General features: G+C 39.3%; 1 protein-coding gene and 1 pseudogene across 1 annotated transcript; one reads left to right on the forward strand and one right to left on the reverse strand.

The window, feature by feature from the left end:
* The first annotated feature begins 671 nt into the window (after nt 1-671).
* LOC141815082 (putative disease resistance protein At3g14460) lies at nt 672-1,229 on the forward strand (annotated as a pseudogene).
* Nucleotides 1,230-1,422: 193 nt separating this feature from the next.
* Nucleotides 1,423-3,526, reverse strand: LOC141814273 (protein WEAK CHLOROPLAST MOVEMENT UNDER BLUE LIGHT-like 1). Its single transcript, XM_074702210.1, has 3 exons — nt 3,047-3,526; nt 1,965-2,964; nt 1,423-1,793 (listed from the first exon to the last, which is right to left on the reverse strand). Exons 1-3 carry the CDS (start codon nt 3,323-3,325, stop codon nt 1,423-1,425), a joined length of 1,650 nt encoding a protein of 549 aa, XP_074558311.1. The 5' UTR covers nt 3,326-3,526.
* Between the last annotated feature and the right edge of the window lie 9,598 nt (nt 3,527-13,124).

The raw sequence follows: 13,124 nt of genomic DNA on the forward strand, positions 1-13,124 counted from the left end.
AAAAGACATAGTAGGAGCAGAGCTTCAGGGATCGAATCTCGAACATGGTGGTAGGCTGGTCCTTTTATAATCTGCACTGGGCTCTCCCACGTTTGGCAGGGTGACGTCTTCCTAGTCGCCTGCGGCTGCCTGATAAGAAAGAAAATTTGTTATGATCATCTTTCCATTTTAACTGTATGTGCAAGCAAAGGTAATATCAGAGAGAACCAGGTCTGACAACTTTGCATCTTCCTTGTCTTTATGCGTAGAAGAAGAGGTATTGGAGGAGACTGCGTCTGATAATCTGGTACACCCTCTGTCCCGATACGCAGAAGAAAGGGTATCATGGAGGGGACCAAATCTGTGACCCCTGTGAATAATTCTCATTTGGTGTGGTTGTGTGTCTTGGTGGCACTCAGGGGGTCTGAAGTGAGGACCTAAGATGAAGCAGAGCGAGGTGGAGTGGCTGAGAATAGATGTTTGAGATGGCTGAAACGAGGTCGACCAAGACGAGGTTGGCCGAGATGAGGTTGGGCTAAGACGGGGGCCCGCTGAGGGGGCGAGGGCCAAACCTAAATGACTCCCTTGATATGGCTTGAGCTTGGGTTGCTAGTCGACTAAATTTGATGTAGTCGGATTTAACATGGACCTAGACCTTCAGCGGACTCTTGACCCTCATTCAAGGAAAAGTCATGTCATCTTTACCATTTGTATCACCCCCTTTGAAGACAAAAAAGTATCTTGATTCTTTGAAGTTAAATTGGCTTGAAGAGTTTGGTTATTTTGATCATTCTGAAAATGATGAAAAGAAGACCGAGCGGCAGCTCGAGTACCTTGAACCGCATGTCAACCCCAAAACACTTGAAATACTCCACCATCCAGGTGTCAGATTTGTTGGATGGGTGGGCGCTTCATCCTTCACTAATTTGACCGAGTTGGTTCTACGAGATTGTAATTATTGCACTAAACTTCCACCATTGGTTCATCTTCCTTCTCTGGAACATCTTTGTGTAAGTGAGATGGATGGCGTACAACATGTGGAACGTGAATTTTGCTCCATGCCAATGGCATCTTCATCTTCTTCCCAAAACAAAACCGCATTTCCCTCTCTAAAACACTTGATATTTGGCAGAATGTTTAATTGAGAAGTGTGGGATGGAGTGGAGATTGGTGATTTCCCCTGTCTCCATTCTATTATAATTTTAAAATGTTCTAAGCTGATCAAGTTTCCTCAATCCCTACAATTCTAAATATAAAACTTCAACAATATCTTTTGTTAGATTAGAAAGGACAATATGATCTGTTGTAATGCCCTAAATCATAATGTTGTTTATATTTTTATACAGTGGATGCAAAAACTACACGGTCAAACAACAAAAGAACACAACCATAAGATGTATACAAAAGTCTCGAGTAGAGTAGATGAGGATTGCCTGCCTCCCTCTACTTCAATGACTGAACCTTCTTCCTCGCAAGGAACAAGAGAATCCTCGCGAAGAACATCCTCTTCCTCCGTTTTGGCTTCGGCTTCGGCACAATTTGGTTATCCGAACGCACCACGACTCCTCCGATGCTTCTTGTTGAGCTCTCACATTGCGAACCCCCAGCGGCTTCACCAAAAGAACTTGTAGTTTCTCCGGCAGCGCCGATGTCCATAGAGCCGTCAAAGCTTCCAACTCTCGTTGTCGGTTCGTGTTTGTGCTTTTCTTTGTATGCCTTCAACTCCTGCTCCATGAGATGCCTCTCTTCTTCCGCCTTCTCAGCCCTTGCCATTGCTTCTCTTAGCTTTTTCTTCTTTTCTTCCAGTGCTTTTCCTGCCTCCCTCAGTTTCTCTAAACTTCTTGTCTCACACTCCTTGGCTGTCTCCATTTGTTCAGTGGCCACAACAGTTGTCTCTTTTGCTCGTTTCTCTAACTTCGACTCCTCTGCAGTGGCTTCTATCTTGGTTCGTGCGGCTTCTTCCTTGGCCTTCCTTAGCTCGTCGCGCGCCAAGTTAGCTAAAAATTTAGCTTCCTCTGCCTCTTTAGCTGCTTGTAGCAGCTTGGCTTGCTCCTCGCCAGTCATCTTATCTCCCGCCCCCTCCTCTTTAAGAACAAGCTCCAATTCAGTGTTCATCCTTTTGAGTTCAGCTTCAAGAGATGTGATCGACGCAGATTTCAAATCTTCCCTCTCTCTCATGGAGCTCAAGGATGCCTTCTCTCTTCCCAATTCAGATAGAAGTGAAGAAAGCTGGATCTTTAAGCAGTTCGCACCTTGCGTATTTTCAACCGATATTGCTTGATTCTGCAAAGCTAGCTCCGCTTTCAGGTTCGCTAGAAGTGTAGAATTTCTATCCAATTCTAACTTCATAGTATTCGTCATCAGGATTTGTTCAGTAACTTGCTGCAGTTCTTCTTCGGCATGCTTCAGCAACTTGTCCCAAACCAACTTTTCGATTTCCAGCTCCAATGCCGCAACAAGTATTTGGTCTTCGGATTTAAGACGCACAACATGAACTGATTCAAGCAATTGTTTGGTGATGATCAACTTGAGAGCAAGTTTCTGAATGGTGCGCTTTATCTCTTTAAATGCAGCAAGCGAAGCAGCAGCTTTCTCGATCGCGATGTCTCGTTCTGGAAGCAACGCAGCATACGCGCTTTGAATCGACTCAAATTCTTCCTTCACAGACTTCAACTCCACGACCGCGCTCGCGTGCCTCTCGTTGGCCACATCCATCTGAGCCTTGGACGCAACGCTTGAATCGTCTGTGATTCCTTGCTCCGCTTCTCGCAGCCTCATGTCAGCGAGCTCGCAGTCCTGCTTCGCTTGCTTCTCGAGCGTCGCCTCTCGTTCCAAACGAAGGTTTAGCTCCTCCACCAATCCCTTGCAGCAATCGAGCTCCTCCAAAACCTGTGCTTTAGCAGTCTCTTCGTCTTGGAATCTCTTTCGGTGCTGCAAAACTTCTTCTTGTACTTGCTTGAGTTCAAGTTGGATCTGCTTTTGCTTCTGCAGCCAATCGAATAAAACAATCATCAATCTCATAAGAACAACAACACAATATGGGTATAAAAAACTAAGCATTAATTACCTCAATGTTAAGTCTCTCTTCAGCTTTGCAATCAACAATCCCTCCGAACTTGGAGACAGCTTCTCTGACAGATTCAAAAGGTGCTGCTGTGTCAACAAGTATTCTCTCCATATCATCAAATTTCTCCGTGGCCTCTTTTTTCAGTGTTTCCGATTCGTTTGGCTCATAAGCTGAACAAGGTGTTGGGAAGGCGAATTGCGTTGGTGTACCAAGAAGATCGTCATGGTTTCTTATTTCTCCATGTTTTGCACCTTCTTCTTCACCTTCTTCGAGTTGCATAAAGGGATATTCGGAGATCGTAACACCTTGGTCATGGAATATTAGGGGGTTGTTGGGATCGTACAAAAAGAAAGGGTCATCGATTTCAAGCTCTTCATCGATCGGACCATCTTTTTCATTTTCGAAGATCAGAGGGAATGAAGATGAAATTGATGAATTTTCGAGTGATGAAAATGGAATGAATGAGTTGATACTCTCTCCATTGTTCTTTGCTTTTGACATTGAAGGGCGACTTCCTTGCTTCTTTCTCTCAAAGGAAATAGGAATCTAAAATTTTGAGGATCAAGAAAGATCAATGAATTAATCAAAAGATAAATTGTTTGATCAAAGAAAAATAAGAAAAAAAAAATCAATCTCAAATTTCGAAGATGATATAATAAATCTATAGAAATTAAACACAAGAAATAAAGCAAACCTACCTTCTTTCCTCCTCTTCCTCCTTTTCTTTTATTAATTTTGTTTCAAATGATCGAAAGAGATAATAGCTAGAAGGAAAAGGAAGACGAGGAGGAAAGAAAGAGAGACGAAAAAAATTCACGTTCAAGATCCCTTCTCCTATGATCTCGCATACGAACACTCGTTTTAACATGTCTATCAATTTTTACTAATATAATATCACTTTTTTTAGTATGACATCAAATACGACGATCAAACACATTTGACCAAAAGTATTTGATGATTATCAATCAATTAGGCAATCGATTACAAGTGATTCTAGTGGACTAGATGTTTGGTTGTCAAAATTGCTTTTGGCCAAAAGTTTTTAACAATCTTAATGACTTTAGATTTGTGCTAGATAGACACCATTGCATTGCACTCTTGAAGTTCCCTTGAATTTATCTTATTTATTGTTTTTAAATTTTGAGCTCTGTTAAATCATCATACATTTTTTACAAAAAATATTTGATTACACTAGATGCCTTAAATTTATGCTAAATGGATATTGTTGCACTTCTCTAGTTTGACTAAGTCTGTCTATATTTATTTTTCTTGATTTTAAGCTCTATATGGCTGTTAATTATATTTGGCCAAAGGTGTTTAATGATCGTTAGTTGATTGTATGTGATTTCACTCAATTGGTCATTGATTCGACGGAAGCTTGTGGTTACCACGTGATCTGCGAAATTTGGAAGGATGTTGAGCTATTAGTCAAAATCAAAGAGGATTAGATAAATCTTAAAGCATAGCAAATTGACGACTTCAGCCTCAGGTCTGTAGATCCCAACCTTGGCTTCAAGCTTCAAGTCATGATCTTGACCTTTACTCAGTCTTAGACGCCAACCTCATCTTAGTCTCGGGAACCAACTTTTTCTTAGCCTCGGGTCTCAACCTTGGCCTCAAGCCTCGAGTTTCGACCTCGACCTCAAACCTCAGGTTCTGACCTCGACCTCAAGTATCGGATCCCGACCTCAACCTCTACTCGATATCAGGTGTCGACCTCATCTCAACTTTAGACCCCAACCTCATCTCGCCTCAAGTCTCACATCCTGACCTCATCTCAACTTCTAGGCCCAACCTCAACCCTCAAGCATCGAGTCCTAACTTCAACTCTCAAGCATTGTGTCTTGACCTCGACTTCTACTCGGTCTTAAGCGTTGACCTAATCTTAATCTCGGGCACCGACCGTTGCTGACCTCGGGTCCTGACTTCGACCTCAAGCCTCGAGTCTCAACCTCGACCCTCAAATCTCGGGTCCCGACCTCGATCTCTACTCGGTCTAGGGCGCTGTCCTCATCTCGGCTTCGGGCCTCTATCTCGGCTTCAAGTCTCATGTCCTGACCTCGGTCTCCGCTTAATCTCATGCACTACCCTCATCTCAACATTGGGCACCAACCTCATCTCAACTTTAAGTCTCTCTTCGTCCGCTTCTAGGTTAAGCCCATAAGATCGATTCACCCACAAGACCATGAAATCCTAAGACTATTTCTCCTAAAAAATAAGAAAAGTATCCCGGAAGATATAGACAACGAGAGCGCGTATATCGGAATCTATCATAAATAATAATGCGTATGTCAGAACAAACCATAAATGAATATTTATATTTTGGAGAACGGAGGCATTGATAACTCTATAAAAGGTTGCCCATATTCATGGGCACAGATCTGCACACACAGAACTCTAATTTTTCCAAGCCCTTAAGACCTGCCTGCTTCTGGTTCATGCCCGCACGCATGTCTGATTTCTCCTCGCGACTTCGTCTCTCTCACGGCACCCGAGTTTGGCACAACTGACGGAAACCACCGGCGATTCCTTCTCGCACCTATGTCCACCGACGAGAAAACTGCGACGACCATATTTAAATGGGAGCCGACCGTGGAGGGATGTAGAGAGCAAGGAAAAACCCTAAATCACGAGGAGAATCGAGCGTGCATGCAGGCATGAAACGGAAGCAAGTAGGTTGAACCAGAACAAATAAACCCATTGAACCAAACCAGAATCTAAGGTTTACTGTAGCAAACCGAGTTTAATCTTGGTTCGCTTAGTTCAGTAACCAAACGACCTTTGATTTGATCCAAACTAATTTTGTTCAATTCGTCTTCGCAAGATGAATCTTTTCATCTCTTTTATTTTGTCAAAATAATTTCTATCATGAACCAAACCAAGATGGTTCAATTTAGTTCAATATTGAATCGTTTGGTTCAATAACCAAACAACCTTCAATTGGAACAAAATTAATTTCATTCATTTCGTCTTTACAAGATATGAATTTCATCATTTTATTCTTTGTCTAGTCCAACCAGACTTTATTCTTTCGAACTGAGAATCTAATTTTCAAACTCGTTTTAAGTCCTTCGGAGAACTTGTAATGTGTGTGATCCAATAGATTCCCGGTTATGTTAGTCATCCATAATTAACCATTAATTGCGGAACAATCATGAGTAACACCTAGTAGTACATCATGATCCCTAATTGATCGAAAAATCAATGATTGATTCTAGAATACTTCTAAACCCTTCAGCAGTTATAATAAAACATGACTTGTTCTTTTCACCTTCTTATACCTACTTGGTTCAGGACATGATCTATCTGTATCAGTCTTCACTAGGCTAACTAGCTACGTCACACCTAGCCCAAGCTGTTTTCTTGTCTTATGGATTTAAATTACTTGTACATATGTTCAAGAGTCTCGTACTCTTGACATGTAATACTTTGGCCAAAGATTTTTAGTAACAATCCTAACAAGCAGTCGTAGGGTATACGTCTCTTTTTACAAAGAGCGGTGAATCCTCTGTGATCTATTCAAACACCTTCGGATATTTCGACTTATACACAATCATTCTGAGTCCACACCTCATTGGAGATGTCTGCTTAAGTTGTCAAAATATAAGTCTCTATGACCAAGGTGACTTGAATACCTAAGTTTAAGGAAACTTACACTTAAGCTGCAATGAAATATTTATTGACATATATATACGATAACATATAGAACCATATGAAGTCTCAAGGCAGATCACTCCAATGAAGCTAGTTACCTTTAATTAGCATCCACGTTTAACTCTCAACATCCAATGTCTCCAGCCAGTGAGAGCAACTGTTTGGCAAACCAAGGAGTTTAACACGTGTTAGTCTTGACAGAATCAATGACGTCTGTGCTCATCAATTTCTCGACTAGGGATAATTTCAATACATTCATAATTGCACATGTAGAGATGTTTACTAGTTGTGATCCAATCACAAATTCTCTCGTGCTATGAATCGTATTGCGGACATTCAGTAAATGAGTTTAAGATTCAATCAAGCACATAGAGAATGTGCACTTAAATAGTGAATTTCTATTTATCCAATAAATAGTGTAACTGTAAGACGATTACCTTATGATATTTCTTAAATCTAACATATTACCCTTTTAAATTTTTTTTAAAAAATTAATGATAATGCTGATGAGGTTGAGTTTGCCCAATGGTTTTGGTGTTTTCACTACTTTCAATGTTGATGACCTTTCTCCTTATATTGATATTGAACACAATCTTGATTCAAGGGATCTTTTTCAACCACGAGAGACTGACACAGAAATGTTTTACAAGATATCTTATATTTTTGTGACAACTTCAACTAGTAATATGCTTTTATTGGGAATAAATTATAGAGTAAACCATTTATCATTGGAAAGCCACAGATGTCTAATTTCCAAAAAAGCAATAATATTCTATAAAAAGGCAGCCTTTATAACTCGGTTAGATTGGGCATGCTACTGGAGAAACCTTTATAACAGTGTTCGGGCAAGATTTATAACAATGCACGGGAAAGATTAATCTGCTGAGAATGATGAATATACTCGGGAAGGATTAATCTACCTGGGGAAGATTTGTCACAGTACTCGAGAAAGACTAACTTGCTCGGGAAAAACAAACCTACTCGGGAATGTAAAAGAATCAACCTTTTAATTTGGTATTCTTAGTGCTTTTCTTTGTACTTGAATGCTTTAAGTCTTTAATACCTTTAATTTGCATGTTTTGTTTCATTGTTAAACTCACTTTTCATTCTCAAGGCGTGAGAAATATAAATCTCATTTAATGAGGCCTTAGGAAATATAAATCTCATTAATGCATTTTGACTTATCTTGAAGGGTTATTCCAAGTATCGCCTATAAAGGCTATATATCTTTTGTATTGTTTGGAGATAATTTTTTTTAGATTAAAATATATTATGAGCTAGAAGATTTATCTTCTTGTTATTTTTTAAATTTTTTTGATGGATTTCCTAGAGTGATGAGTATGAGAGTGTCTGGTATTACCTCCTACTTCTCCCATACTTTTTGCTGTCACAATTACAAGCATGAATATGAGAAGAATTCAAATAATCATAATCTTGTTTTTGCATGTCAATATGTACGACGATAAGAACAAATCACAGGATCATATATAATCTTGATTTTGTGTGTCAATTGAGCTAAAAGCTCACAGATTCGTTGCTTGCTATGTTAGACAATTGTTATTCTTGTATTCATGTAAACTCTACTACAAGAGACATTCTTCCTTTACGAACATTCAGTAATCTCTCCTTGTTTGAGTAGTAGTTACTCATCCATAGGTCCCATGGAATGTTGCACGGTTGTCAAATGAAGTCCCCTAACATATTTTCAAGAAAGAATAAGTGGGGTTAGAGAACTTTTCTCTTAGGATTTGAGTAAAGAACTCGAAATGAACAATGTTAAGAATTAAAATGAGCAGATGATATATTCTCTTAGGAGTTGAGTAAAGAATTAAAAGGGTAAATAGATGCAATCTTTAACCTGTTGTGAAGAACTGCTTTTGTGCTTTCCTTCTACAACTCCTTTCTTTGTTCATATAATGTAGATCATCGAACTTTTACAGCCGTATTATTGGAGTAACTAACAACAAAGTTGTGACTTGCGTGGAAGTCACACTGGTAGTGCATTATTCAATGTGTGGAAGTGGCTCAACTTGATGTTCATTCAATATGGATTAAATCGGGTTAAATTACTTTAAATGAGCACTTTGTATTTATAAGGTAATTGGTTTTTCTTAATTGTTTTTATATATAGGAAATTTTTAAGTTCCTTTTTCTTTAGCAAAATGTAGAATCTGCCAGCGGTCTCACACGATCGATTTCACGACCATATATGAAGAAGTAAATCGAGAAGCTGCAGTTGATCACGATGGAGGAAACTTTTAAATTCCCATGAACAAAACGATATGTTTTCAATGATTAAATTGCAAAATGAGGTAAATTCGGAGAAAGTATGGTAATTGGATGGGAGTTCGGATGCTAGAAGTTTTATAGACAATTAATTGATCAATAAATGTGAATGTAAAAGATAAAATGATAATAATTGTTATGGGTGTATATGTCGAGCCCGGTTAACCGAATCAGACGAAAGATGTCGGGTGCGAGGTCTCGGGACCGGACGTATGGACCGAGCCGAGTCCTACGAAACCACCAAGTCGAGTCCTCCTCTCGGGACCGGACGTGGGGACCGAGCCGAGTCCTACGAAGCCACCAGGTTGAGCCCGCCTTAAGCACCGAGTCGAACCCTCACGAATGATACCCCGTCGAGACGCTAGTGTTGAGTTGCATCCAGCTCATTCGGCTCGGATAGTGCCTATCCTGGATCCCGCCTCTTCACAACGCTTCAACAAGAGCTCTTCGGTCCTCCTTCTCTCTGAAAACACTATCGAGCTGCCCGGGTGGATCCAGTTGGCTCTGCTCGTTGCCTCCCATGTTATCCATCGCATTCTCGAGAGGGTCCGCTCGGCTCGAGCTCTTCCCCGAACTGATGTCCCCAAGGATCGAACCGAGTCACATGTTTAAAGATCTCTCTAGCCAACCCGATAGCACACAGGTATAGTGCCGAGCCGGGTTGGATCACCCCTACCCTCTACGTCACCAGCCTATTCTAATCATGGGAAAGACCACTCCCCCATCGTATGGTTATGAATGTTCTCCTGACACTTCTACAGCTCATCATAGCAAATCTCTAAAAGATATCGAAGTGCACTTCCTTAAATGCAAGGCAGCGATGGGACGTCAGTATTGACTATACCCTATTCTCTGATACATCCATGACGACGATGGGACTTTAGTCACATCCACTACAAAAATTAACGGAAATAGCGACGGAACAATTCCGTCGCTATTCGGTCGCTAATCGTGGTTAACGACCGATTAGCGACGGAAATTGGCCGTCGCGTAAAATTTGGTCGCTGACGTCACTTTAGCGACGGAATTAAAAATTCTGTCGCTAATTAGAGACGGATTTTTACTTCCGTCGCTAAATCTAGCTACGAAATTTTTTTCCGTCGATAATTAATAGCGACGGAATTATATCTTCCGTCGCTATTAATTAGCGACGGAAATTATAAATCCGTCGCTAATTAGCGACGAAAATATAAAATCCGTCGCTAATTTAAAGAAAAAAATAAAAAAAATTTCGTTTATTAGCGACGGAATTTATAAATCCGTCGCTAATTAGCGACAGAAATATAAAATCCGTCGCTAATTTAAAGAAAAAAAAATCGTTTATTAGCGACGGAATTTATAAATCCGTCGCTAATTAGCGACGGAAATATAAAATCCGTCGCTAATTTAAAGAAAAAAAGTAAAAAAAAAATCTGTTTATTAGCGACGGAATTTATAAATCCGTCGCTAATTAGCGACGAAAATATAAAATCCGTCGCTAATTTAAAGGAAAAAATAAAAAAAAATTTTCGTTTATTAGCGACGGAATTTATAAATCCGTCGCTAATTAGCGACGGATTTATAAAATCCGTCGCTAATTTAAAGAAAAAAAAATAAAAAAAATTCGTTTATTAGCGATGGAATGATAAATCCGTCGCTAATTAGCGACGAAATTATAAAATCCGTCGCTAATTTAAAGGAAAAAAATTAAAAAAATTCGTTTATTAGCGACGAAATGATAAATTCCGTCGCTATTAATTTGTTTTTTAGTATATTTTATTTTATTTTTCTGAATTTCCTGTTTATATATCAAAATCTATAAATACAATATTACAATCACATTAATCTCTATATACAACATATCAAAATACACCAACATATCAAAATACACCACATATGAAAATAGATCACATTAATCTGAATACATTACATATCAAAATATCTGAATACAACATTAATCCAGTCTTAATACAATAATATCTGAATACAACACAAATATGTAGACCCTCAAGTCAATCATATACATTTTGGGAGGGAAAAAACAGAAGCAATAATAAGGGGCAATCAATCTTATAAAAACAAACTCCTCCAATATGGTTCCATTTAATCGATTGATTGCAGATTCTGAAGCAATTAAAGGATTTGCCAAGGCACCTGAATATCCTACTGAATGAACAGCCTCCAAAAGTAAACCCTGAGGATCATTTATGTAGTCTCTTAAAAACAGCACAAGTAGGTTTCTGTGAAGGACTAAACTCATTAATAGGTTAGCAAACAGGAATAAAATACCATAAATTAAATAAACAGGAACAAAATTAGTAAAGAAAAAACCAAAATTGTAAAAGTCTTCACTTATGAAAGTTTATTAAGCTGCAATTTTCATAAAGCTAATTTACAACCAAAATTGTAAGATTAACGAATAATACTCAAGCATACCTGTTCACTAACTTTCCAATCAAGAAAAACAGCATTCTTGACAGCGTCAATAAGCTCCTCAACCATCTCTGGCACATACGCTTTCAGAGCATCATAAGTGTAACCCATCTCTTCACGTGTAGCTGATGCTGCAATACATTTGGACACTAAACATAAAGCATCAAGTAACTAGTAAATGTAGAGTTAATAAAGCATACAGGTGATGATGTTTCAGAGGATAGTACTGTCACACAAAAAATGCTACGCACCACCAGTAACAAAATATCAGACAATAGTTTCAACAAACAGTAATAGTACTGTCAAACAAAAAATGCTAAAGCACCACCAACTCAGAGAAAAAAGATAATACAGTAGGCAACTTTAATTACATGTGAAACACAACTGAGCAAGAGGAACCCAGCCAAAAGAGAAGATCCTACAAAAAAAGACAATAAAAATAGGTTAATAATAATTTAATTATAACAACCTATTTGAATAATGCATGCTTACAAGTAATAATTTAAAAAAAATTAACAGTAATAGAAATGCTAACTTACCTTGCAGACAGCTACTGATCAGGAGCATTAGAGTCCTGAGTCTCCGTATCAGGGTCCGCACCTCGCATCGCATCTCGCAGCGCATCAAAAGCAGGCTGCGATGGCGTCGGGCTGAAGGCCTCCATCCAGGCCGCCATCTGCTGCCCAAGCCGAGCTTGACTTGCTGCCTGCGCCTCTAATGCAGCGAGTCGATCTTGCTGGCCCGCGAGTCGATCCTTTAATTCTTGATTTTATTTTTGTAGGGCTTCTATCGCTGAATCTGATCCGCTGGGACGACCCCTGGCTCTAGGGGCCATCACACGATCATACACGACTCGAGCCTGGGACCCTAGACCGTAGAGGGTGGAGCTCTTCTTCCTCCCACCGACCACATCATAGTAGATCTCATTCAACTGGTCGGTTGAGAGCTCCTGCCTCTCTCCTCCCTCAACTGCAGGCGCAGACGCCTGTGCAACTCTAGCTGAATATTCAACCTGTTTAAAAATAAATTATTATAAAATTTAAGATTAGAAAAAATAATTATATGCCGGTACAAGTAAAAAAATAAAAACTTTATTTTCTTACGTCTAAAGCCTGCGAGCGAGCATCAATAAAAGTGACATCCTTAAACTTGTGTGTCTTTGTAAAAATCTCCCAACAAGTAGGAGGACGCTGTAACTGGTGCTCCTGAAAAATCAAAAATACAATTAAATAAAATTAATGACATTAATAATTAATTAAAAATATATTAATTATAAACTTACTAAGTCTAAGGTATGCTCCACAATCGAGCGGGATCCAGCTGTATGTTTTGTGGATCCGGTGCTAGGGCCAGCTATCTCGGTCTTTCTGTTGGACCGAGCTATCTCTGCATTTGTCTGCCATCTTTCTACTTGTCATACTGCTTGCCATGCAGCCCAGATGTCCTCTGGGATCCAAGATGGTCTGGTGCCCTTACTTCTAACTTTATATAGTATATCTTTATATAATTTGCCAACAGCAGCATTCCAGGCGTCTTGAAACTCCCGCTCATGTCCTGCCTCAAAAGTATATTTTTTTCTACAAGAAAAAAAATAATTAGTCTAAATAAAAAAACTTAATTATAAGGTGGTTAAAATGACTAACCAAAAACTCGTCGTAGTAGAAGCTGCGCATGGCCTGATCGACATGCCTCCAAGTATGCCCTGAACGACATACTCGCTCACGGA

This window comes from Curcuma longa, chromosome 21 (assembly GCF_044706935.1).
Source record: "Curcuma longa cultivar G26 ecotype Majalengka, Jawa Barat chromosome 21, ITB_CL_G26_1.1, whole genome shotgun sequence".
Taxonomy (NCBI): domain Eukaryota; kingdom Viridiplantae; phylum Streptophyta; class Magnoliopsida; order Zingiberales; family Zingiberaceae; genus Curcuma; species Curcuma longa.